The sequence below is a fragment of the Diplotaxodon limnothrissa genome, linkage group LG22, assembly GCF_057381915.1.
Source record: "Diplotaxodon limnothrissa isolate DT_005_m linkage group LG22, D_limnothrissa_male_GT1.1, whole genome shotgun sequence".
In the NCBI taxonomy this organism is placed as follows: Eukaryota; Metazoa; Chordata; class Actinopteri; order Cichliformes; family Cichlidae; genus Diplotaxodon; species Diplotaxodon limnothrissa.
In genome coordinates, this window is record NC_140616.1 from 2581033 (window position 1) to 2606118 (window position 25086).

The following is a 25086-nucleotide window of genomic DNA, read 5'->3' on the forward strand; positions in this document are numbered from 1 at the left end:
GTAAGTGTTACACACACACACACTGGAACAGCTGCATTCAGCTAGCAGCTGAGGAAATAGGATTATTTGACAGTAAATCTAGATTTTCTTCATCATGTATCTTAAAGCAATGCCTCCTGTTTCTGCTTTCGTTTGTATTTTTTGCCGTTTTATTGGTCAGTAGGAACTGCAGAGGACACCAACAGAATCACCTTTAATTATGAAGTATAATCAAATAATTTGGCATCGAGGTACAACATGTTGTTTTTGCAGACAGCACCCAGCTGCCGTTTGGTCGACCAGCGGTGATGTTTGACACTCAGTACAGTCTTCTTCATCATGTGGAGTTCATCAGTGGATACAGCAAAGAGCTAGCCATGCCCCTGTGGACATCATACACACTGCCACCACAGGTACACGCATGTAAAGTTCTCACTCCGTCTTGTATCAGTCAGCTTGGTTCTACAAGCCACCTAAAACTTTATTTAGTTTTTTCTCTTGTTGGAATTTCATTCACTGAGCTCTGGTTGTTGTGTTCCTGCTAGTCCAAATTATAAAAACGTCAGAGGGTAAATTCACAGATACACTTCCATGATATGAAGATAAAAGTATGAGTTTTTTTCTGTTATATTTCAGGAGTCCTTATGTTCATATTGATTGCCAGTTGTTTGCTTAAGATTAGCTGCTGTTCATATCAAGAAACTTAACCTGAAGAGTTTGCAGGTCATCACCGCCCTGTTCCTGTGGAAAGTCTTATTCTTATATTTATACTCTTGTCTGTGAAAACTCACCTTTTGCAAACTTTTTCATTTAGGAGTATCCAGAATTGGCAGGATTATAAATGAGTACATCAGAGGCAAAGCTCAGGTCGAGTAGTTTGGAGATGGCACTAGCGAGACGAGGCTGAGAGAGTTTGGACATGTTCAGAGGAGGGAGAGTGGACATGTTGGAGGAATGAGGAAGACCTTGGACGACGTCCATGGTTGTGGTCAAGGAGGATATGCAGAGGTGCCTGCGAGACACAAGAGGGCGCTTGGGATAGAAGAAGAGGAAGAAGCCTTCCCGTGCAATGTTTCGAAGCTGCTATATCAGCATGTTTGAAGGCACTTCAGGGACATGCTGGTGTTACTAACCCTGGTGCAATCAGTGCTTTATGATGATTAGTCAAAGTCAAATGTATTTATACAGCACACTTAAAACAGCTACTGTTCAGCAAAGTGCTGAACATTTAAAATTAAAAATAATTAAAAGAGATAAAAAGAAAAATTATGAAAAAAGCATAAAATGAGAAGATTTGAATAGGAAATAAGACAAATGAAAGTAGTTCATTCATTCCTCATTCTCATTTAAAAGCCAAGGAATAAAGGTGGGTTTTCAGATGGGTTTTGAAAGTTTAGAAGCAGTTACAGGAAAGACCCGACCTCCTCTGTGCTGTAATGTGGACCTCAGCACAGCTGGGAGCGTTTGATCCGCAGACCTCAATAACCTTGCTGGAGTGAACCCGTTCAAAAGATCAGAAAGGTCTGAGGGTGCCAACCCATGCAACGCCTTAAAGACGGATAATAACATTTTAACATCCATTTGAAAAGTGACTGGCAGCCAGTGTAAGGATGCTAGAATCTGACGACAGACTGACACCTGAGTAAAGACTATTACAGAAGTCTTTATTCAGGTGATTAGTTTGAAATGTGACAGACTGTAAGAGTACAAGAGTAACTCTTGCATTTCTGCTTTTTTAACCCTGCCCTGTGTTTGCACGAACAGCATGTCCAGACGTGTCCAGCATGTAAACAGACGTCTTCTTCCTCTCTTTCCTCTCAGAACTTCGTTGATATAAATGAGGTTAAACCTCTAATGCAACCACATTAGAGGCACTCTGGTGGTGCACTCACTGGTGGTGCACTCACTGCAAACACTCGTGGTGTTTGCAGTGAGTGACTGTGTTTGTGTCGCAGCAGGATGTGACAGAGCTCTGAAAACACGCAAACATGAAATCTCAGACAGCCACTGCAGTAAACACACTCGCGTGTTTGACTCGTTGCAGGTGTTGTGTTGTGATGTTGTGCAGCTGCTCACGTATGGCACACCTGCTCCGTGCATATACATCGCCATGCATGAATGCCAAAACAACACGCAGACATGAGTGGAAGTAAACATTATATTAGAGCCCAGCATTACATCTGAGTTTCACTCTCACTTTAGATGCTTTTTATCTTTGATCTTAGATTCTTTCAGCTGCACCAAAATGCAACTGGTACCATTAAATGACAAAACAAACACTTTTTTTTTTCATTTATTAAGGGAATAAAACATTAACCCTACCTGGCCCTATGCAGGATAAAAGTAATGCCCCTACTGTTAAATCATGAATTGACTGCGATTAACCACATTTTTGGTTCAGTTTCACTGTATGTTGTCACATGTCTGTCTCACAGGAGGACATGACTCCTGTACCAGATGCTTCTCCGAGTGCTCAGTGCATCCGAGTCGACGCCAGAGTGTCAGCTGATCACAGTCAGAGCTGCAGCACCTACGGCCAGAACACCCACCTCACGTATGGCTTCCTCTTCCCCCCAGGTAGCACCACAGGGTGAACACAGGACCCTCTGTGCAGAAATATCCATGTTGCTTAATATACATTGTGCAAACATCATAAAAACCGGATCTTAGTATAAATGAGATAAAATTATGTTGAGTTATTTGTAATCGAAAGAGTCGTTTAGGTTTTGAGCTTTAATTCTTGACGATTTAACTGATGTAGTCATATAGAAAATAAAATATATCAATTATGTGAAAAAAATAAAAGTCTAACCCTTTAATAAGGATGGCAATCAGGGCCCTGAGAACCAGTTTCCTGAAGTTCACCTTTCCAAGGAAGTTAGAGAACGACAGGAAGTGGACCAGGCCACCTTGTTGCATATGATGGGGGAGTTCATTTGTCCAAACTTTGCATACATTGTTAGCACTATAGCTTATGTTATTTAACATAATATAGTTACATTTAAAATGATATTTGAGGAGGAAAACACTGAAATTCCAGCGGAGTGCCGGGAAAATAGGAAATCATTACAATAATCTGAAATTTCACTGGGTTAACTTTGACTGTCACAACTTCTGAGTGACGTTTCTGCGATGTCAACATCTTATACGAGCTTGTTTGGATATGTGCAAACAGTGGATGATAAGACAGGTGTGACTCACACGTTTGTGTTGACAGAGCTGGCAACGTCTCCCGAGTCCAGATATGACGCTTCGCTCATCACCAACACTGTCCCCATGTACCCTGCCTTCAAGAGTAAGTCACCTCCATAAAAGTCAAAAATTCGTATTTTCACTTCAGCTGTACGTAACTGTAGCAACACGCTAACAGTTGTCTCAAGATGTTGTATTTATACCAGGGACCGGGAATGTGGGGAATCTGGTCTTTACTGCATTCCACAAAATATGTTACATTCCCATACAAGATGTTTGTGCTTCAGTCTCAGTAACAGGCTCGTGAAACATTAGGACTCTTCTCACTGAGCACTGATTTGTCTGTCAAATAAAACCTACTAACCAAATATGCCACTGTCAGCTGGTAATTAGCAAATTCGTCTTTAGTTCATTACCAGGCTTCTGGAGAACTTCAGGACATGTTGAGGATGTAATTTAGCAGTTTGAATCAGCTGTGTTGGATCAAGCACACATCTAAAACCTGCAGGACACCGGCCCTCGAGGCCTGGAGTTGCCCACCCCTGCCGTAGCATCTTTTCATTAAGTTTGATCAGTTGTTCATATTAGGGCTGCCACAAACGATTATTTTGATAGTCGACTAGTCACCGATTATTTTTGCGATTAGTCGACTAATCAGATCATCATCCATTGGACGTACAGCGTACAGCTTATTGCACCAGCAGCATCTGCTCTTATATAACTATCATTAGCTTACAGCTTGAAGTGTTTGTGCCAACTAAAAATAAAGACAAGATGGTAGTTTATTAATTTTTAATGAAATTTGCAGATTGTTTCGGTGAAGTTTAATAAACTCCTTGCTTTCTAAAATATAACAGGACACCGGAGTATATTATCCAGCGTCTCAAACTTCTGATGATCAGCTGTCTGCTTGAAGTTTATTTAGCTGTGTAAAAACTATAACTTTAATCTCAGCCAAACCGATTTACTCAGGAACAAATAAAATACTAAAGAAAGCCAAACAATAACATTTTAAGTTATCTAAGTGACTTATATATATGTTTAACCTGACTAGCGAAAGACGGCGGTGGGTTTGAAAACGATTAGCCGGGAGTCCGGTGTTCTCACGGCTCTAGTTAGCCTTGCCCCCGCCTAGCTAACGAGCTAGTGGGTAACAGACGTCTCCGAAAACGTCGGAGCGCTTTTGAAAATATGTGGTGTCTTGATAAACTGAGCAGATATTTGAGGTTTACACAGCTACATTCTCGCCTGAAAATATGTTAAACGTTTATTTTGTGACCCAGAAAGAATAATAAGAGTAAAGTTAAAACTAACTAGCTGCCGCCATTGTTGACAACTGCGCTGGGCTGCGCTATGAATTCTGGGACACAGCTTCTTCTGCTTCAGGGTTTAACGGCAGCTGGCATCCTTGTACATGCAGTGCTGCCATCTTCTGTTTCAGTCCGTTATTACACCCTTAAATCCTACTACTCATTCCTGCGTCCTTTGTGATCTTACAAAGCTTCAAACGATGCGTCGACTATTAAATTAGTCGTCGACGATTTTAATAGTCGACATAATCGTGACTAGTCGACTAATCGTGGCAGCCCTAGTTCATACAGAGCTTTTATCGACACCTGAGCTTCTTTTATCTAACCCTCAAACACCTGGGGTTCAGTATGTTGTTCATGATCCACTGACAGGATTTGATCCAGCTGGTAGGCAGCTCGCTCCTCAGTCTGAGCCACAGTCGGCCCTCGGCCAACATCAAGCTTTCAAAATACAAAAGTACAGCAAATACAGTACAGCGGGAATGTCCATCTTTGATATACAGTCTCTAGCTCGAACCCAAAACAAAGACATTGTGTGAAGTGACTGCATCTCTATTTGAATAATTATGAGTTCTTATCAGCACTGAAGCCGCTGCAACAACACACTGTTTGATGACAGTCTTACTATTTTACTTTCTCACCCCCTCCCTTTGTATTTACAGTAGATTGTGACTTAAGAATAGTTTCAGAGTTAAACAATGAGTCTGACATCAGCGCATTTTTTTTTATCTGTTAGTTTAACTGTCCTTGTGGAGGTGGAAATTGAGTTGTGTTCCATGAGACACGGGACAGAAATGTGGTGATGTCAGGTATGAGCCAGGGTGGCCTGATACCCATTGTTTATAAAGAGAGAGGACTTATCAGGAGAAAGCAGACACTCAGCCTCTGCATACCTGCCCCATGCATGCACCCATTATGCTGTGTGTGCGTCAGCTGTGTGTCTGTTTGTGTCTGTTCGGCTAATAGGTTCTATATTAAGGCCATAAAAGGTTGCAGGAATAAATGGGAAACAGCAAGAACAGGATAGGTTTCCTTATTTAGGACGTTACGCCTAAAGTCTTGTCATGGTCAGTAGATTTACAGATGTTCACTCCACCAGTGAAACCTCACTTCTCCTGTTTTTATTCTTTCTTTCTTTGAAATGGAAAATCTACTCGAAAAGAAAAAACAAAATGAATATATACAAAATCAAATACTGGACAGAAGCTGAGCTGCTCTTCGAGTGTTTCTTATTACTGATGTTTATAAAAAAGGTGAGAGTATAAGCAGCATGGCCTATTTTTCTGTGGGTGTGCAGGAGTGTGGAGTTACCTACAAGGCACGCTGCTGCGGCGTTATGCAGAGGCCAGCAATGGGATCAACGTTCTCTGCGGCCCTGTTTTTGATTATAACTACGACGGCCTTCGAGACACCACCGAGAAGATAAAAGAGTAAGTTCACCGCAGCGGCGAGCGATGACGGCGCTCGGTCAGCTAGCTGATAACAACTAAAGTGAGCTTGCATGTGCATATGTGTGTCAAAACACAAGGTTCAAGGTTATTTTGTTGCCATTTGTGCATAAAGCAGCGCAGAGCTCTCTCAGTCGTAGAGAAAAGAGAAGCATAAGCAAGACAATGCAAAATACAACACAAATATAAATTATTAACTATATTATAGGCAAGGCAAGTTTATTTGTATAGCACAATTCAACAACAAGGTGATTCAAAGTGCTTTACAGAGACATTAGAAACAAGAACAAATAAAAAGCATATCCTGCCACCCTCTTTACAAGAGGGTGGCAGGATATGCACATTTCTGAGGTAGCAGTGAGTCCCTGATAACTCCCTCAGCTCTTTCCTGGCAGCGCTGTGTGTATATGGAGTCCACGGATGGACGTTTTATCCCTCCGATGCTCTCCAGTCTTTATGAGCCTTTGCAGAGACTTCCTGTCTGCCTGTGTCATAAATGCACTATAAATATATGGCGAGCATTTCGTCTCCATGTGAGGAATCATTTAAGTGATTAATAACTACACAGCATGCTGTGGTTTTCACTTTGTGGAGCTTACATATTCTCAGTAGCTGTGCATGTTCCACCAGTGGTCCAAAGGTACGAGTGTTTAGTTCATTACTGATGCTGAACTGGTTGTGGAGGTTATTTAAAGATTTACTAGACTTCTGATGCAATTTAGCTCCTAACGTAAGCAGCCAGAGTAGTGTAAGTGATGCATTTGTACGGTGTGCTTTTCACTTTTTCACATTTTGCACGTGCCTCTGATCCCCCTCCTCGGTCCAGGTTCTCAGCTGATGGCTTCCCCGTTCCCACCCACTTCTACACTGTGATTACAAGCTGCCAGGAGGTGAACCAGACGGTTGATGAGTGTGACGGAGCGCTAAAGGTTTTCTCCTTCCTCCTTCCTAACAAGCCAGACAACAGTGAGGCATGCAATGTGAGTAAGAATGAATTCATGGCCTTATGGAGCTTTATTTTGAAAGGTAAAGACCCTCCAATCATTCCAGCAGGTGGCAGTACCTCCATATCTTTGTAGTGAATTCATTTGCACAGTGTGAGCAGCAACATGAAAAAAAAAAGACCTTTAACCTTTTTTTTATTAAGCTGTAGGTTTTTATTTAAAGATTAAGAAAATGAAAACGTGAAAAACAATCAAAAGATTTACAGGATGACGCTTTGAATTTTTAATTCCCAGGCATTAAAGTATCGCCGATAGATAAACATTTACTTCTCTTGATTGCCATTTATCGTTTTAAACACAGTAAATGTCAGATACTTTATGTAATGACTCAAACTGCAGAAAAATCATTTTGAAGAATTCTCCTTCAGCTGGGTTTTGTCACAAATTCGTCACTTTGACCATATTTCTTAAAAACACCAAAAGCACCGTTGTAGGTGCAGTTTGATATAGTATCATAGAAAGAGGCAGGATGAAATTCTATCTTTGTACTAATCAGAATCATTATTGACCTGCCTTGGGCACATCAGAGGATCAGAGCCCAAACCAACATTTTATGTCTCACCTCTTTGAATTTCTGCATTTTAAAATTATTATTATTGTTGTTAACATTTTGTCATTTGTCTTTGGGTAGTATTATTATTAGCTGGAGGCACTTATGATGTGTTGTCTCCCAACAGATAATCCATCTACACTGAGAGTAGGAATAAAGGAGAAAATTAAAGAAACCAGCTGCATATTCCAGTTAGTTACTACGAAATCTGATGGATTGTCTTGACTTGCCTCAAGCTATTTGGGAACCATTGCTGTTATAATAATAATACAAATACCACTGGTATTATAATCTTGTGTAATATGATGACTCACCATGGCAGTCTGTGGGTTTGTCGGTTTCCAACTTCTGGGTGAAGTGGATATTTGTAGTGATGTGAATGATTCAGCAAAGCTAAGCTGACAAAGATGAGTGTAGCTAATCCTTTTTCATTGCAGCCAAATTGAGGTGAATAGAATGGGCTCGTGTTCAGCTCCATGTCTTACATTTGAATCTACGACTCTGTGGGGCTATGTGAGCAAACAACATCTTTACTGTCCGTGCTCGTCTCCTTCATCTTTGTTAGCTTGTTAATTAAATCAGAAATTCTTACAAAAGATTGTTCACTGAGAAAAAGGAGAATAAAATGAATATCGCGAAGCTTAACGATGCTATTCTGCAGAGCTTCGATTTTGTGTCGGCAGCACTGGACTGCGGTAAAATAAAAGCAGTCAACAGGCCTGTCTGCTTTCTCCTGCATGAGCTGAAGTCATGCATCGTGTCTTTGTATCTGCTTTTGTAGTTCAGGTGACAGTAATGAGCTACAATGCATCCTTACAAGCAACTCATTCAGCTTCATTAATCATTTACTGAAGGTTTAAGATGATGTTTTTCAGTTAAGAGCGTTACCATAGAGATGGATAAGTCTTATCAGAAGACAGTCACGTGACTGTTATGGAAGGAATTAAATACGTGCTGTTCTGAAATACTTTGACGTTCCTTCCAAAATGTTTCTTCCCAAGCTCCTTAGACTTGTTGCAATAAGTTGCAGTCGATCATCTAATATCTGGGAGGGGATGTGTTGCAACACTGACGTTTGATTAAAGCACCATTCATGCTTTAATAAGCACGACTTACCCACTCTGTGTTAAATCATTATGAAGGCCGACTCCAAACTTTCCTGGGACTCTTCAGCTCCAGTCGTGAGCAGAATGAATGGAGCGGCAGATTAAATGATGGAGCTTTTACAAACAGCTCTAAATATAACACTGCAATTAGTTCATGATAAACACACTGCTCATGTTTATGCAGACCCTACAAATATATACTCAGTATAGGTTAAACTACTTCCATTCTCATGCCATGCTTTTGACTTTTTAAAAACTAAACAGCCAACAAGCCCGTGCTGCGAATGCACCACTGGGTCATTTCTAAAGAATGCGTCTTTGTTTATCGGCACAAAACTTGGTCTTTTCTTCCTCTGTTGGGTTGGACTACACCGGTGATTTTGAACACGCAGCTGTTTCGTCCACGTAAACGGCGTTTCGAATCACCGAAAATGGAGATTTTTTTTTTTAAACTCCTTTTTTGGGTTTATGTGTGGACGAGGAATGCAGAGTTCGTCACGCAATGTTAAAGGTATGTGCCTTTTTCCACGTCACGCTGTGGCCACGTTATTGTTTACAGGAGATGAATGAGTGGCAGAGAGTCAGATTAACAGTATTTTGTCTCTATCTGCAGGTTTTGCACGTTTACACAAGCAGTTACCGTCCCTCTATTTACAAAGGCAGAGGCCTAATTATTTTACATGTAGTTGTTTTTTTCCCTGTGTAATAATATTCAACATTGCTATCGATACATTTTTCAAAAAATGCCTCTGTGTGCAAAATGGGTTTAAAAACACAAATCGTGGCAGGATCAGCCTGATGTTATTTGTATCCCGCTGTAACTTTACTGTATAAAGAGCTAACATCTCCAAAATGTCAGGAGTAGTTAGTTATTACAACAAGTGTTTGTGAACTAAAAATCAAGGATGTGGGATCCAGCGATGCTTCATCTCCTGCTTTGCGTTTTTGTGGGTGCCCCGTGCTAGCAGTGTCCAAGCGTTGTTTAGCTTTTTCCCTTTTCATACCGCGGGCCCCACACTTTGGGAAGGTCTGGGTTAGTGTGACTGGAAAAATGTGCCTCTGAATAAATAATGAGTCACTGAGTGTGACACACACAGGCTGCTCCTTGGATTAAAATTTTAAGCCATCGGCAAACATAAACCGTGTCTTATCTAATAGCTGCAAGAAAAATAAATCAGGAAAAGTGCTAAAACATTTGAGTTTGTGTGTTTTTATGGTTAAAAATTCGCCCATTGTCACTTGTCAAACGGTACAATAGATGTTTAGCTTCACTGATCATTTGAGGAGAAAATTGAGCAGATGGCTTCCCAACAACCACCAGCACGAGCTGTTTGAAAGACATTACTGATCTAGTCTCATGTTTTTACTCCAAATGTCCTAAATGATAAAAACAATTCTTTTCAGAGAACACAGAGTACATGATCAGTGTGTCTGTGTGCAACATATCAGCCATTAAGAATCTGCACTGATAGCAGAGGCTAATGAAAATCTGTATTACAGTGAGGTTATGGTAATATGCTAACTTATAATATGCTAACAGCTAACTTACTGCACAAACATAAACCGACTCCAGTGTGTTGAGATACTTTAGTTACTGTCACAGGATTGTTGACAAGATGTTCCTCACATAGTGTTTGATTATTTGACGGCATCATTTTTGTCGTTAATTGTCAAAGTTCATGGATGTTTTCAGGGGAGGGCTGCGAACTGTGCAAACCCTTGCCTTGCAACATGATTCTGTGCTGAGACATATTTATTGCAATAAGTCCTGCAGACAGTGGAAATGGACAGACTGGGAGGGGAAGCTAACAAAAATCTCTCCATGATGAGCCAGGCTAGTCCAAAACAAGCAGGCGAGGGAAAACTGCAAAAGGAAATTACTAAAATGAGGAAATTGTAACAACAACAACAGATTGTTATATATCATATATTGCTCAGTAATAGCATGCCTATGAATCTGTGTAAGAGAAGATGGGAAATGAAGGCTCAAGAGAATGAAAAAGGAATGAAAGAGGGAGTAAAAACATAGAAAACTGTAAGGAAATATTCTTTAACAATATCCATGGAGCAAAGAAACGGGCTGTAGTTATTTGTTGGAAGTATTTATTGCTCTTGATATCGGAACAGTTAATCAATCCTGACAAATATTCCCCTGGACAAGGAAACACTGTCTGTGCTTTCCTGTCATCTTACTCTGAATATTATAATTGTTTCTGGGAAATGATTGCACTCCACTGATTACTTTGAGTCTGATAAAAGGTATAGTTGGAAGCTGGCAAAGATATTTGATGTGGAGGAAACAGCTGGCTTCCTGGCAGACTCCCTGAATGGATAAATGGGAAGATGTTTTAATGTAATGTGCTTTCCAGGGAATAACTCTTCAGAGAGTGAGTTGAGTATATCCTGACAGGCTTCAGCGCTCTATTTGTTTTGGTTGATGTCCTAAAAGAAACATAATCGCAGGGGTTGCTCTCACTCTGTGTGTAGGCATGTGCGTGACAAGCGTCGTGAGGATAAATAGTTTTGAGATATGGTAAATGGTAAATGGCCTGCATTTGTATAGCGCTTTTCTAGTCCCTAAGGACCCCAAAGCGCTTTACACTACATTCAGTCATTCACCCATTCACACACACATTCACACACTGGTGATGGCAGCTACATTGTAGCCACAGCTGCCCTGGGGCGCACTGACAGAGGCGAGGCTGCCGGACACTGGCGCCACCGGGCCCTCTGACCACCACCAGTAGGCGCCCAGTCACACACACCGCTTCAGCTCATGTGTCTTGGAATGACAAAATATTATTCTTCGTCAGCCTTTTGCTTGTGAGTCATATTGTTTTGACGTCTTATAACGATTATGTTTGAGTTTCTGTTTTCTGTAGCTCCGCCTGAAGCTGTGTTTTTAGTCTGTCAGCAGGATTATGTAAAAACAAACAATCTGACATTTTTCAAACATATATGCACATAGTTACATACAGTTGATTTTATTTAGAAAGGCCTACCTACCTACCTTTATCAATACACCATAATATAGTAATTGTAACATCCATTTTCTTGTATTGATGGGTGTTGTCTTGGTCATGGATCCCCAGACCTCCCTCCCCAGCCTATTTTCAGGGAGGTACTCGGGCATGTACAAGCCAGTTGGGCGTAATCTCTCACGTGTGTTCCAGGTATGTACTGAGCCCTTCTCCCAATTGAACATCCCAGAAACACCTCACCTAGGAGGAATCTTTAGTTCGTCACATGCATGAACCAGTATCAGTATCAGTTGTGGTTGGATGCCTTTCCCAATGACGGAGCTCATTACTATTCACAGAATGTGTTGAGAACAACCTGAAATGTTTTCAGTTTTATTAGAAATAGCGTACTTCCTGACTGAAAAGTTTCATCTTCCCAAAAAATAGAGAGTCTGTCCTTTGCTTCCTGGAATTCATGTCATCTGTGGATGACACTTTAACCAGTATACAGTAGCGTTAAAAAATGTTGGGTCCATCCGATTCACAGATGTCCTAAGAGGACAGAAACAAGAAGACGGATGAAATGCAAAATGAAACAAGGAAATTCTTGAATTATCTAATTTCAGGAAGAGCCCAAGGGGAGATACTTATCTAGTTTCAAACTTATTTTGCTATCCTGACTGTAAATGTTTAACCAACCACGAGGATGGATACAAAAGCAGACACTATGCATAGGATTTCAAAGTCTTTAACTAATTAATTGAAGAAAAGAAAGGCAGGCAAAAATGAGACACTAGGAGAGTTTCACAGGGGCCGGTATGGGCTCAAAATGTGGTCATAAATATTTTGTACTTGTAAAAAAGATTTGTGTGTGGACTTAGAAAAAAACCCCCTGCAAGTTACAAGTACGGATTTTGACCCTATTTTTCTTCCTTTCATCTGATTGGTCAATGTCATGTCAATCACAAATGTAACAATCCAATCAGAGAACAGATGGGTTTGGCTGTCGAGGGGCGCTTTTTTTGAACTGCAGGTCTTTGAAGGGAATAAATGCCCTTTTACATGCCAACCCACGAAGGAAAACAGTCTGTGGTCGTCCGAGTTTGGTGATTTTTGTGTCACAGGACTACGTGTTTAATACAGGGACTTCCACAGCCTTTTCAACAGCGCTGTGGGGGCGGGCAGTGTTTTGGAAATGACAGTCTTCATTACAAAGCTTTCTTCGTTATGAATTAGCATACATGTTTTTATTGAACATTTGAAGAACCAGCAAAAAAAACAAACTCTTGTAGAGGACATAAAGTCAGAGATAGAAAAGACAAGGTGCATCTAGTACAGGTAGAACTGCTGCAAAAACCCACAGAGCCCAGCAGCCAGCAACAAATTCTGGATCCTTTGCTTTTAGTTAGCAGTTAGCATTAGCAGCACATCCTGCGTCCGATGTGAAAGGACTTTTATGCTGCGCACTGTGACTCACAGCAATGGTCCTGGGTCAGCCCTGACTTTGTGTTAAACTAATCCTAAAGTAATAATGGTATTTCTAACCACTAACATACCTAGGGTTGCCAACTCCCTGAAAAATAAATAAGGGACACCTCGTGGCCAGGGCCGGGCGACCCAGTTGTCTTCACCCTTCCCAGTGTGGTGAATTTTCTAGCTCTTTTTTTGTGTGTGAAATTATTTTTTTAACCATTTGACTTGAATTTGATTTAAGTAGATGCATATTCTATTCTTTGTGATATGAACACATGTGAAACAAATGATCATTTAGCCATTTATTTTTAGCTCACAATGACAACATTAACACAGTAAAACAGGTCTCCTTCTTAAACAGAAGCCTGTCATGCTTAACTTTTGAGAATATAAGTAAATCTTTCTTTAAAAGAACTCTGTCCTGCTTAACTTAAAATAATAGAAAACAATAGAAAGAAAAACATTCTTGTAACAGTGCACATTTAGTGCATTTAGTACAATTGGCTTCAGTTGAGGTATTATTTCAGCTTTTCTAATGCTAATCAGCTGCTCCTGTTTGTAAACCCGCTTGCTCCCATGATTACGCATCTTAACTCATCATCATTATTCATCTATGTATTACTTTTATGTATTAGTCATCTATTTGTTGTAATCATCTATTCTTGCAGTTGTTTATTACACAAAATAAATTATATTATCACACTTCTGGCCACATAGCGCTGATATTCACTGCACATGCCCATATTAACTTTTTCCAGCCAGGTGTTTTCCTTTTCCCATTCTTCCCTTTCTCTGAGGGGAACAAACATTGCTGCTCTAATGCTGGGCTCACACTGTGCGGTTTTAGGCCCATTTTGAGCCGATTTTTTGAGTGATCGGACCGATTTTGGCCTTCATCGTGCATCGTGTAGTATACGTGGGGTAAAGAGAAGTGATTAACACCTCACGACCAGCTCCCGATCATCAATCGCTCGTGAGGGTCTCACCACAGCCGCTCACACTGCTCGCGCGCAAACACGTAAACGTCGGTGAAAAAGACGGAGCAGCACGGCTGTGCAGCGTGTGATCTGGACACAAGCGATGGAGGCACAACTTGTAGAACTTTGGAAAGCTCATCCGAGCCTTTTCGATGTGGCATCACAAAATTATCACGACCACAACAACCGTGAAAACAGTTGGATTTACATTGCTGCTCAGTCACAGCTGCCTGATCAATGTTTTTCATTAGCAATTTAGCAAAGTTGATGGTGGTGGTGTGTCTGTGTGAGTGAAAGACAGAGAGGGAGCGACAGATTTTCTGTTATAACCTTCATTTTATGGAGGCACAGTGTGAGCACTCAGGTCGCATCAGAGCATCGGGCCGTATAGTGTGAGACCTGCATCGTGACCTACCAACTGCGAGTCAATCGTGCAGTTTGAGCAGGAGCTGAATAACGTGACTGAAAAAAATCGCACAGTGTCTGCCCAGCTTTAGGTGTACTGTCGTCCGAGACTTGCACCGCAGTGTCGGCGTTTGTTTCCCTGTTGGCCATGCTTCTTGTTGTGGTCATCTGTTGTCTTCCGGTATTTTCTCCGTAAGCGACCTTTCCTCGACCAATGAGATGAGTGGTAATCTGAATTGTCATACTCGTAAGTGTGCTGTCAGCTCATTGGTCACAAAGCAGGAGAGGGGCTGGGAATTATGTTTTCAAACAAAGCGTTAATTCCATTAACATTTATAGACTACTTTTGATTCTCACTGTATTACGGGACAAAGTGCGTCCCTTATTAGCTCAATACGGGACGTGTACTTTTGTTTCGAAATACGGGATGATTCCGTATTTTAAGGGACGGTTGGCAACCCTAAACATACCACAACTTTATCCTTTCAACAGCTACTGAAAGTTAGGGGACCTAGCTGCTATCGGATATTTCTATAGCGATCCTCCAGCTTCAAACTGTATCACCCTTCAAGGACCTGCAGTTCAAAAAAGCGCCCCTCCGACAGCCAAACCCATCTGTTCTCTGATTGGAGTCCACACACAAATCTTTTTTACAAGTACAAAATATTTATGACCACATTTTGAGCCCATAGGCCGGTTCTTCTGTAACAGGAGAGAGAAGAGTTAGTCTTGGCACTGCTTTTATAGAGAGGTGTGTGATCGGAGATGGGGGGTTTGGCTTACTTGGTCTACAGGTGAGTGAAGCAGCTGAGCGGAGGGAATGCTCTGTAGGAGTTGGTGAGCAGACAGTCGGTGGAAGGAGTGGAGGGCAGGCAGGGGAGTTCTGTTCTCTTCTTAGAAAGAGTTGTTTGAAAATTCCAAGTGATTGAACAGGAGTGCATGGAAGTGGAGCTAGTAGCAAAGAAGGTCCAGGCAGGTACGCTACCAGTCAAAAGTTTGGACACACCTTTTCATTGGGTTTTCTTTACTTCAGGCACTCCATCATTACACGTCCTGGAGGTGTGTTTGGAGTCATTATCCTGTTGAAAAACAAATGAATGCAAAGTGGATGGCATGTCGCTGCAGGATGCTGTGGTAGCCATGGTTCAGTGTGCCTTCAGTTTTGAATAAATCCCCAACAGTGTCACCAGCAAAGCAGCCCCACACCATCACACCTCCTCCTCTATGCTTCACAGTGGGAATCATGTATGTAGAGACCATCTGTTCACTTTTTGTCTTTTTCAGACAAATCTCTTCTGCTTGTTGCTTTTCCTTAGTCGTAGTTTCTTTGCAGCTATTTGAGCTTTTCAGCTCCTCTAAACAGCTGATGTAGAGAAGTGTCTGCTACTGGAACTCTTTGTGGGCTCTGACCTGAGGTGTGATTTCTGAGGCTAATTACTTGGATGAATTTATCCTCAGCAGCAGAGGTCTTCAAATCTTCATTTGCTGGGGCGGTCCTCATGGGAGCGAGTTTTGTCGCTTGATGGTTTTTGTGACTGCACTTGGGGAGACATACAAAGTTTTAGCAATTTTCTGGACGGACTGACCATCAGTTTTTAAAGTAATAATGGTCAGAGGATTGACGTGGGGTTGTTTCATGTTGTCAGTGAGGAGCAGAGACACTGAAGGCAGCAGTGAGCCACCAGGGGAGTGTCTGTGTCCCAGGCTGAATGAACAGTGTATTTGTGTGTGGCAAATAAAAGGGCCGCTGCCCAAATCGACCATTACGGAGCGACTGGTCCTCAAATCAAGTCTTCAAATTTCAACAATTTCGATTTTATAAACAGATTTGTATGTTCTCTATATTTAACATTATGAACCCTTCGCACCACTTTCTTCTAAGTATAAAAGTTTTATATAAGTCGCAGCACAACAACTGGAAAATTAGTGAGAAATCTAAAATACGCATTGCCTTATAATCCAGTATATCTCTGACATTACCCAAAATATAAATATTTTTAACCATCTTTTTTCTAACATGTTCAATATGAGATTTCCATGTTAATTTATCCTCCAATACTACGCCCAAAAAAAACGGAGTTCAGTAACTCTCACATCCACTCACATCCTGGGCCATCTGATCTCAGGAATTCGCATGATAGGGTGGGGCCAGGTTTCACAATGAGCTCACCCGAAACTCTGGCTGATTGGGACCCATGCCCAGTTTCACACCTTGGCTCAGGCGATTAGAGGATCATCAGGGGTCCTTTTGTCCCTCTGTGGGGGGAAACTCCCACTAGGTTTATATCTGGGACTCTCCACCATTTGACCTTAGAACTGAAGAAGCTTCTCGGATGAGAGGTGAAACGTCTTCAAGCAACTTAAAGAAGTCCAGACGCTTTTCTTTGCAAGCTCCTTTGACTACGATGACCTGGATGACTGAGAACCTTCACAGACATACTTAACCAGTTCAAAGTGATTCCTCTCACCCCATAATTCAGCTTAGAAATCAAAATAAAATGTTGCAGCGTATCAAAAGCTGTTTTTTGATTCAACAAATACCCCTGTTGTATATTTATTTTTGTCTGTTGCAAATGAAATGTTGTCAGTAGTAGTCATCAATGTTAATGCCATTGATCTGTTTTTCCGAAAGATCACTGATATGGCATTAGTCATACTCCCAGCATTATACAATCTAAATTTCACATTATTTCCATCAGTTGATGCATCTTGCATTTTATTGTCAATGTTATCATCAACAAAGTGTAGTGGTTAGAGGTTGCTGGTTTGATTCCATTGTTGATGTTTTGTATATTATGTTGTGAACATAAGAACGATCTTAAAATTACTTCCAGCAAGTTTTACGTACGGTTGTCCTGGGACAACATGTTTGGTACTGAAAGCTTCTGGATTGCTTTTCAACTCCATGTTAAGCAGCAGAACCACCGGTTATTGAACCAGAACAATTTTTGAAGTAGATTCATTCTCACACCAGTTTGGCGTATAAAGTACGGAGTGTCAGACCTCTCTAATGCCATAACCCAGAAAATCGGGCCGCTGAAGCCAAATGACAAGTTGTGTGTTAGATCAACTGTGTAAACACATCTGGTCTGTTCTGTGTTCACCAGCATGTCATCTGTGTCTATGAGCTGTGGGTTAATCTTGGAGGCTGTAGCCAATCAGGCTGGTACAGGCTCAGAGTACAGAGCCAATATTTCATCTGCAAAACTAAGTAAATGTGGGTTCAGAAAGGAAACGATATGAAACTTTGCAATACTGGATTTCTCCTAAATCCAATACCTACCTACCTCACAAGAGCTAATTAAGATATAAAAACAACCACAAAAACACGGAGACCTTGTATAATTTCTGGTTACTGGCATTTTGACTATAAACTTTACAGGAACCAACAACTCAGGCTGTGAGCAAATATTGATATTAAAAAAAATTCAGAGTCATGTTCAGATTAGAAGCTTAAAACGTGTCATTTCTAGACAGCTGGTGATTCAGAGGTTTAGCATTACTGGTGTCACAATCTAGCTCTGAGGAAAGTCACATTCACCAGCTGTAAATCTGTCACGCATAATAACTGCAATATTGGGATCAGTGTGCAGCTCTGTGTCATGTGTCTTATGACCTTGTTAAAATTGTCAGTTTGAGGAAGCATGAAAAGGTGTTTGAAAATTTTTTTTATTGCTTGATATTGAGATTCCTGTTAATTCTGCAAAGTACTGACATTGAGTCAACAAAATGGCAACAAGTAAACCAAACTGTCAGCAGGGCAGGTGCTGACATGTGTTTCTGCTCTCCCATGAACAATGGTGTGCTGGCTTTGAAGCGTAGTTATGTGGTCAGTATTTTAACTTGTTTTAGGGATTTCGTTTTGTCTCACATAATCTTCGATCTTGGTAAAATTATATCATGCAGAACCAACACAATCTAGCTTTAGTTTCAAATTACTGAAACATAAATTTAGAGAAAACAACTCAATGGGTTCTAAATGTTTAGACGTTTTTAAAGTGTACTTCTCTGCTAAAGAGGGTTTTTACTGCACCTTGGATATTCAACAATGAGTTTCATAGTTTTCCATGTTGCTTACACCAAAGCGGCCACAGAAATAGTCCAAGGACATTCTTGCTGTTTGATATGAGAAAGGTTTATGGACATGTGTAATATTTAATATACGTTCTGGCTGGTAAAATTTCACAACATTAATATATACAGAGGCAGAGATACAGCGTGGTGGGATTTTTTTTTTTTTTTTTTTTTTAGCTATGTGAAACTTCAGCAAGCCCCAACAAAAAGGCGGATCCATCCAGTTCACAGATGTCTCAACCGGAAAAACAGGAAAAGGGATGAAATGTAAACTAAATAAAGTACAGGGTCAAAGGTTGCACAAACTGAAATGTTAGTCCTGAATAAAAATAATGAGAAGCAAGGCAGTGTGCAGAGGTTATGTTTATATTATATTTCAGATCCTAGAAATAACTACGTCTCATGTTTCCCTGTGTGGCAAACAGGATGAGGACCCAAACGCAGGACTCGGAACACGGAAAAGTAGACTGAAAACGGCGGCTTTATTTGCTGGAAAAATTCTACACCGGATACAAGAAAATGAAACCGGAAAGTAGAAACAGTGCTGTCAGCGTTAATCTCGTTAAAATGGATGGCGTCAACGCGTTAATGAGCTAACCACACGAACGCATTGACACCGTCCAGCCCCACGCATGGGGTGATCCACGGTTAATGGAGATTTGCTGTGTTTGCTGTCATTTTAACGAGATTAATGCTGACAGCACTACTAGAAACATGAAAACTAGTGAACTAAACTGGGATTGAGAACTAGGAAAATACTACGAGTATGGAGGAAACACACACAGCACTGAGGAGGTTTGATGGTTAACAACGTGACACCAAACAGGGCAAGACTGAGGACTAAAATACACAGGCAGGAAACAGGTGCAAACACAGCTGGGACTAATGTCCACATAGCACACAAGACTATGAAAGTAAAACGGGAAACAAAGACGTCGTTCTTCTTTACTGTTAGTCTTTAAATCACTTGAAAAAGTCACACTGCAATTGCACAACTTGTGTGGTGAAATGTTTTCAATTACTGTGGAAAATATTAGAAAAAAATGAATGCATGATGGTATCGGCTGCTGAATCACAGCCTTTGTTTCTGCAGAGCGCCGAGGATGAATCGAAGTGGGTCGAAGACATGCTGAAGCTCCACACAGCCCGAGTACGAGATGTGGAGATCCTTACGGGCCTGGACCTCTACAGATCCACAAACCTCACATACACCAACACCCTAATTCTCAAAACCTACCTGGAGACCTTTGAGAGGGATGAGTAGGAGCCAGAGACAGAGATGATCATATAGGATGTAACCCTTTGTAAAATGTCTGCATTTTTATTGCATGCTCTTTGGAAAGACAACATAATGCTGTTCCACTGCTGAAGAACCGCCCAAGAAGTGCTTGGAAAGGGAACACATATTTGAAAATTACAAGAATGGTTTGTTATGACAGGAATATTACAGTACTCATTCTAAAGCACACATCAAGAACCACACCAGTGTTTTATGTCTGTGCCTAAAAGAGATTTCTCCTTCACATTTCTACTGCCATATGCACTGCATGCTATGAGATTTAATATGTAAAGTTACATGTGTTTAGTCATTTAGAAAAATCCATTCTTGGTGGTCTTCGATCATGGAAGATAATCATTGTGAACTGACACAGTGAGAAGTTTTCATTGCAAACTGTAAGAAAATAGATTAAAAAAAAAAGATCAAAGTGGTTAAAAAATGACGTGAAAAATGAGAACATATCAACCAGGCTTTAATTTCTTCAATCTTGTAGTTTGACCTGTTCACAGCAGCCAGTAAAACAGGTGGAAACACAAACTTTTAAAATCAACATACTCCCAAATTAGTCACTGAGTCTGTAAACTCATCAAAAGGTTGATCAAGATTAAGACACTTCTATAGGTCCAGAACTCTTGGCCTTCAGCTGAAGGCACGTCTGCACTGGCTTAACTTTACTTCCTGTTTCATACTGCCTGTGCCACTAACTATAAGACTATGATTATGGGCAGAGTTTTCCCAAATGGAAAAAAAGTGAACACATATTTTTTCTTATCTTTTAATTTCTGAAAATGTAGCACTTCTTTTTTACAAAACCCAACTTTCTCCCTTTGTCCCTAAACCACTTGATGGTGATCCAGCAGATGCTAAGAGTTTAACACCAGCAAATGTGCAAATTTGCTGGTGTTTAGTTTCTTGATTGCATGATGATTTAACCAACAGTTGTGTGACAGGTAATCCAACAGGCCTAACCGACCATAGTCCTGCACCTACAGTGAAAAACTGTCGTTGTGATTTCATAAGCACCTGCTTGTTATCTCTTTAGCTAACTCTGTCAAAAGGTGTGAATTTTTCTACAATTTATCATATTTATAATAACTTTGCCACTCGTCCATCCTGCTAGCCATCGCTTCTCCGATTCTGTTCAGTGTCCTGGGCAGCTGAAGCTGAAACCAAGCAATCATTGGGTGAAAGGTGGGGTGCACCCTATATAGGTTTCCAATCCTCCACAGCTCTTACATCTGAGACATGCATTCACATTCACACCTTTGGGAGGAAACTGGAGTACCTGCAGGGAGCTCATGCCAGCACAAGGACAGCATGCCAATTCCAGTCTTTTCTTGCTTTTCCCATTCTAACAATGTACTCACAATCACAACAAAGGAGTGTGGTTTGGAACATGTCCAGTTTAGGCAAGGCAAGGCAAGTTTATTTGTATAGCACAATTCAACAACAAGGTGATTCAAAGTGCTTTACAGAGACATTAGAAACAAGAACAAATAAAAAGCATGATTTAAAATGGATTAAAACAAGCAAATAAACTAACTAACTAATTAACAAACAAACAAACAAAACAGTATATAAAATCAAAACAGATAAAATCAGAACAGTAGATAAAATCAGTAGTTAAATGTAAGTTTTGAAATTTAAAGAACTTAATGTCACCACCTCTTTTAGAAAATTTAAAGAGAAATGAATGCATTCATCTCAGTCCAAATGATTACTATTTTGCAAACTGAATGCAGACATTAGGTGTGCAAAGAGGCTGCTGTAAAACCACGTGTCTCTGCAATACAGTGTAATATAGCCGAGATGCTGAAAACACAAATTAAAATGAATATCGTTTGACCTTCACTTTGATTTTGAGCCAACTGAGTTACAACATGATAGCTTAAAATGAGACCTAACCTCGAAACCATGGAAGTGTCCTTTAGTTCTGTTTAAACGGTGGAGAGGCGACACTGATGTCATCTGTCTGACGTTATCTCTTTATCCAAATTCAACTTTGCTTCCACGCCTTTATTCCTACACCGATAAGCCAGAACCTGCATTTTTTTCACGTTTGACATTTTGTAACATTAGCCCAGTGTTACCATACCTAACTACTCGTGACTGCGTAGCCATAGTCATGGTAATAAGTAAAAGGATCAATAAAAAGTCAGTTAATAGACCTGTCAAGATGTGTATGAAGCCATGTTTATTCTTGTAGCCTTTCAAATAAAATCTGTAGAGTAGTGGAAACGTTCACTGAGTTGTTTTTTATTGTGTTGTTCTCTGCAACCACTGGACTGGCAGATGATGATAATAATAATAACAATGGATTGGATTTATATAGCGCTTTTCAAGGCACCCAAAGCGCATGACAATGCCACTATTCATTCACTCTCACATTCACACACTGGTGGAGGCAGCTACGGTTGTAGCCACAGCTGCCCTGGGGCAGACTGACAGAAGCGAGGCTGCCATATCGCACCATCGGCCCCTCTGGCCAACACCAGTTCAGGTTTTCATGATGACTCCTGGAAACCTGAGAAGTTTTGTTCTTAAGAAAGCATCAAGGTTTCTGTGATGGCTCAACTTCAACTTTATTTTGCAAACAGATTTCCTTGTAATTTATTGCTCATGCTTCATGTTAGCCAATCAGTGTGCCCTCATGGATTATGATTAGAGCTGGGTCACATTACCTATGAAGAGCCCAGGCGTTCTTTCACCTGGGTGACTCAGCTGGAGGTGATCGGGCCCCAGCTTGTGTCCAAGCAGTGCACTACACCACGGTTCCCTTTTCTTGATCCACAGCCATCTGGAAGCTTTCCACTCCTGCAACCCTCTGATGCCAACAACTGTAAGTGTGTGGTACGGAGACCGACCCAGGAACCTCCTGTAGCCCATCTCAAGGGTTCATAGCAGATCCTCCACCCGTCAGAATTCTACAAGCTGCTGATATTTTGCCACCTTTAGCTCATGGGTGTCCTCAAAATGGTTCTCCGAGGGGGATTGAGAGTTCAAAGGTCAACAAGCCTGTAAAGCCTGTACAGGTCTTCAGCTAGTTCAGAGGTTTAAATCAGTATCTGGTAAATCTGGCGTTTGGCCTGTTGATTCCCTGTAGAGATCGCATCAGCTACTGTGTTCAAGACCTCGGTGGTGCCATATATTTCTCCCCTCTACCAGGGCTTTAGGGGAGCAACTCAAAATATGTGCTCACTCCAAAGCCTCCAAAGCCTGCCACATCTGTTCAGTCTTCACAGCAACACCTGCAGAGGAAACTCCAATGTCTGCTGAGGCTCCAAAAAGTAGCACCTCCCTGGTTCTGATGACCTTGAACTCCTCCGTTAGGCTGGTGAAGGGAATAACTTGTAGCTCCATTAACAGTAGAATCAGTTTGAGGTTCTCAGGGTTGGTGTATAAAGTGTGTACCTCTTACAACAGAGACAAGGGTTTACATCCAGCTTCCCATCTGCGGATACACCACAGGCACTTTGATTAGAGTCAGGAATGAGTCAAGAACTTTGTGTCTCTTGTCACGGTGAGTCTGCAGTAGCTTCAGTCATATTAATATGATTGTGTTTACTTTACATTTCTTACATTTTATTGCATGACTGGATATTTGTTTTTAATATAATAGCCGGTGTGAGTGTTTGGCTCATGGTTGGCACATAATTGGCACACAGCTTCTTTCTCTCTTTGCTTAAGTGGCTCAGTGGTATGCTTTTCTTAGCAGAATGACAGTCTTGTTTTCTGCTAGAAGGAGTTTTTCACAGGTTACATAAGCTGCATAATCATGCAGCTTATGTAACATCATTTAGATCACACTAGGTGTGTTTATGCATCTGCAGTAACCCCAGCCGGCTGGCTCCCTTCTCACATCACTCGTGAACAAGACCCCGAGATACTTAAACTCCTCCACTTGGGGCAGGGTCGCGTCCCTGACCTGGAGTGGGCACTCCGGGTCGCCTTCGGGTCAGGGAACGGGTCCTGACTGTCATCTGTGCTTATGCGCCGAGCGGCAGTTCAGGGTACCCAGCCTTCTTGCAGTCCCTGAGTGGGGCACTGGAGGACGCTCCTCCTGGGGACTCTGTCGTCCTACTGGGAGACTTCACTGCTCACGTGGGCAACGACAGTGAGACGCTACATCCAGATGAACAGAATAAACTTTGGGGGATACACACGATAATGTTTCATCTCCTTAATGCACGTGTAGTGTCTCTTCATTTTTCCCAACTAGCATTCTTGGAAATTACGCATTGTTCTATGTTAGGACACAGGTCAGCTGTTTTCTACTACCATACATTTGTAGGGTGGGCATGGGCAGTGTGAGGACCCAGGAGCGGACACAGACGTGGAGACAGCGCTGAACTTGAAACAAAAAGCGAGCCTTTATTTTGGCTGGATTAAAGGTGGCAAACAAAGCAGAAAGCTATGAATAGCTGACTATGATGAGTCTGTGCTGGAAAATGAAATAACTATAAAACGAATACATGAATGAGCAACATGAACATGACCAGCACGCCTGAAACCAGACACAACATGAACCCAAACACTGGGTTGCATGACCCAGACCATGACAATATTCAAGTGGTAACACGAGTCAGTCCCAGTTAAATATGAAATATGAGCTAATATGCTACTTAAAGCGAAAACGATAGCAAATCTCACAAAAGTGAGTAAGTTGAAGCTGGACTCCCTTAGGGTGGTGTCGGGAGGATGTTATCCAAGATAAGAACAATGCAGGATAACACCTCCTACCCACTCCATGACCTGCTTGCCAGTCACAGGAGAACGTTTAGTGAGAAACTGAGATTTCTCATGATGCACCACGGAACAGGACATGACGGCTGCCCCGTACTCCTCCATCGAAAGCACAGAACACACTGAAATAGTTACAACAGCCTGGCTTCTGCTCAATCAACAGCCTCCACAGGCTGATGACCTGTTACAGTTAGAGTCAAATGTGAGTCATACATATTTAATCTGTAATATTCTTGATATTTATGATTGAGATTAGAGCTATTTGTAATATGTTGGAAATCTCACCTTCTTCTATGGGTGGGACCATTTTGATGCTTCAGTCTGTTTATTTCTCGCTACAGATAAGGTTATTCTACTGATCTTCATGTTTCTCTACACTGTAAACCAGAGAGATGACGCACATAAAAACCCCTCTGGACATCAGCCGAGTCCTGTTATCACACTGCATCATAGTTTCATGAGTGATTTATAATCAGGGGCACTTATGTAGAAATGCTTCTCAGTTAGGTTGACTCCTTTTCTGTAATATCCCGGCTCTCCTTGGACAGAGTTATATGTCATTTACAGGTTTTTGTTTTTTTCAAAC

The 25086-nt window shown here is 41.2% G+C and overlaps 1 protein-coding gene across 1 annotated transcript in view; it reads left to right on the top strand.

Moving 5' to 3' along the window:
- Positions 1-21988, top strand: part of enpp2l (ectonucleotide pyrophosphatase/phosphodiesterase 2-like) — a 33388-nt gene extending 11400 nt beyond the window's left edge. Inside the window, exons 20-25 of the mRNA XM_085346108.1 lie at positions 253-392; positions 2415-2556; positions 3197-3274; positions 5779-5911; positions 6756-6909; positions 19572-21988. Of these exons, the coding sequence (XP_085202234.1) occupies positions 253-392; positions 2415-2556; positions 3197-3274; positions 5779-5911; positions 6756-6909; positions 19572-19742 (818 nt within the window). The 3' untranslated portion in view covers positions 19743-21988. The remainder of the gene's footprint in view (positions 1-252; positions 393-2414; positions 2557-3196; positions 3275-5778; positions 5912-6755; positions 6910-19571) is intronic.
- Positions 21989-25086: the final 3098 nt, after the last annotated feature.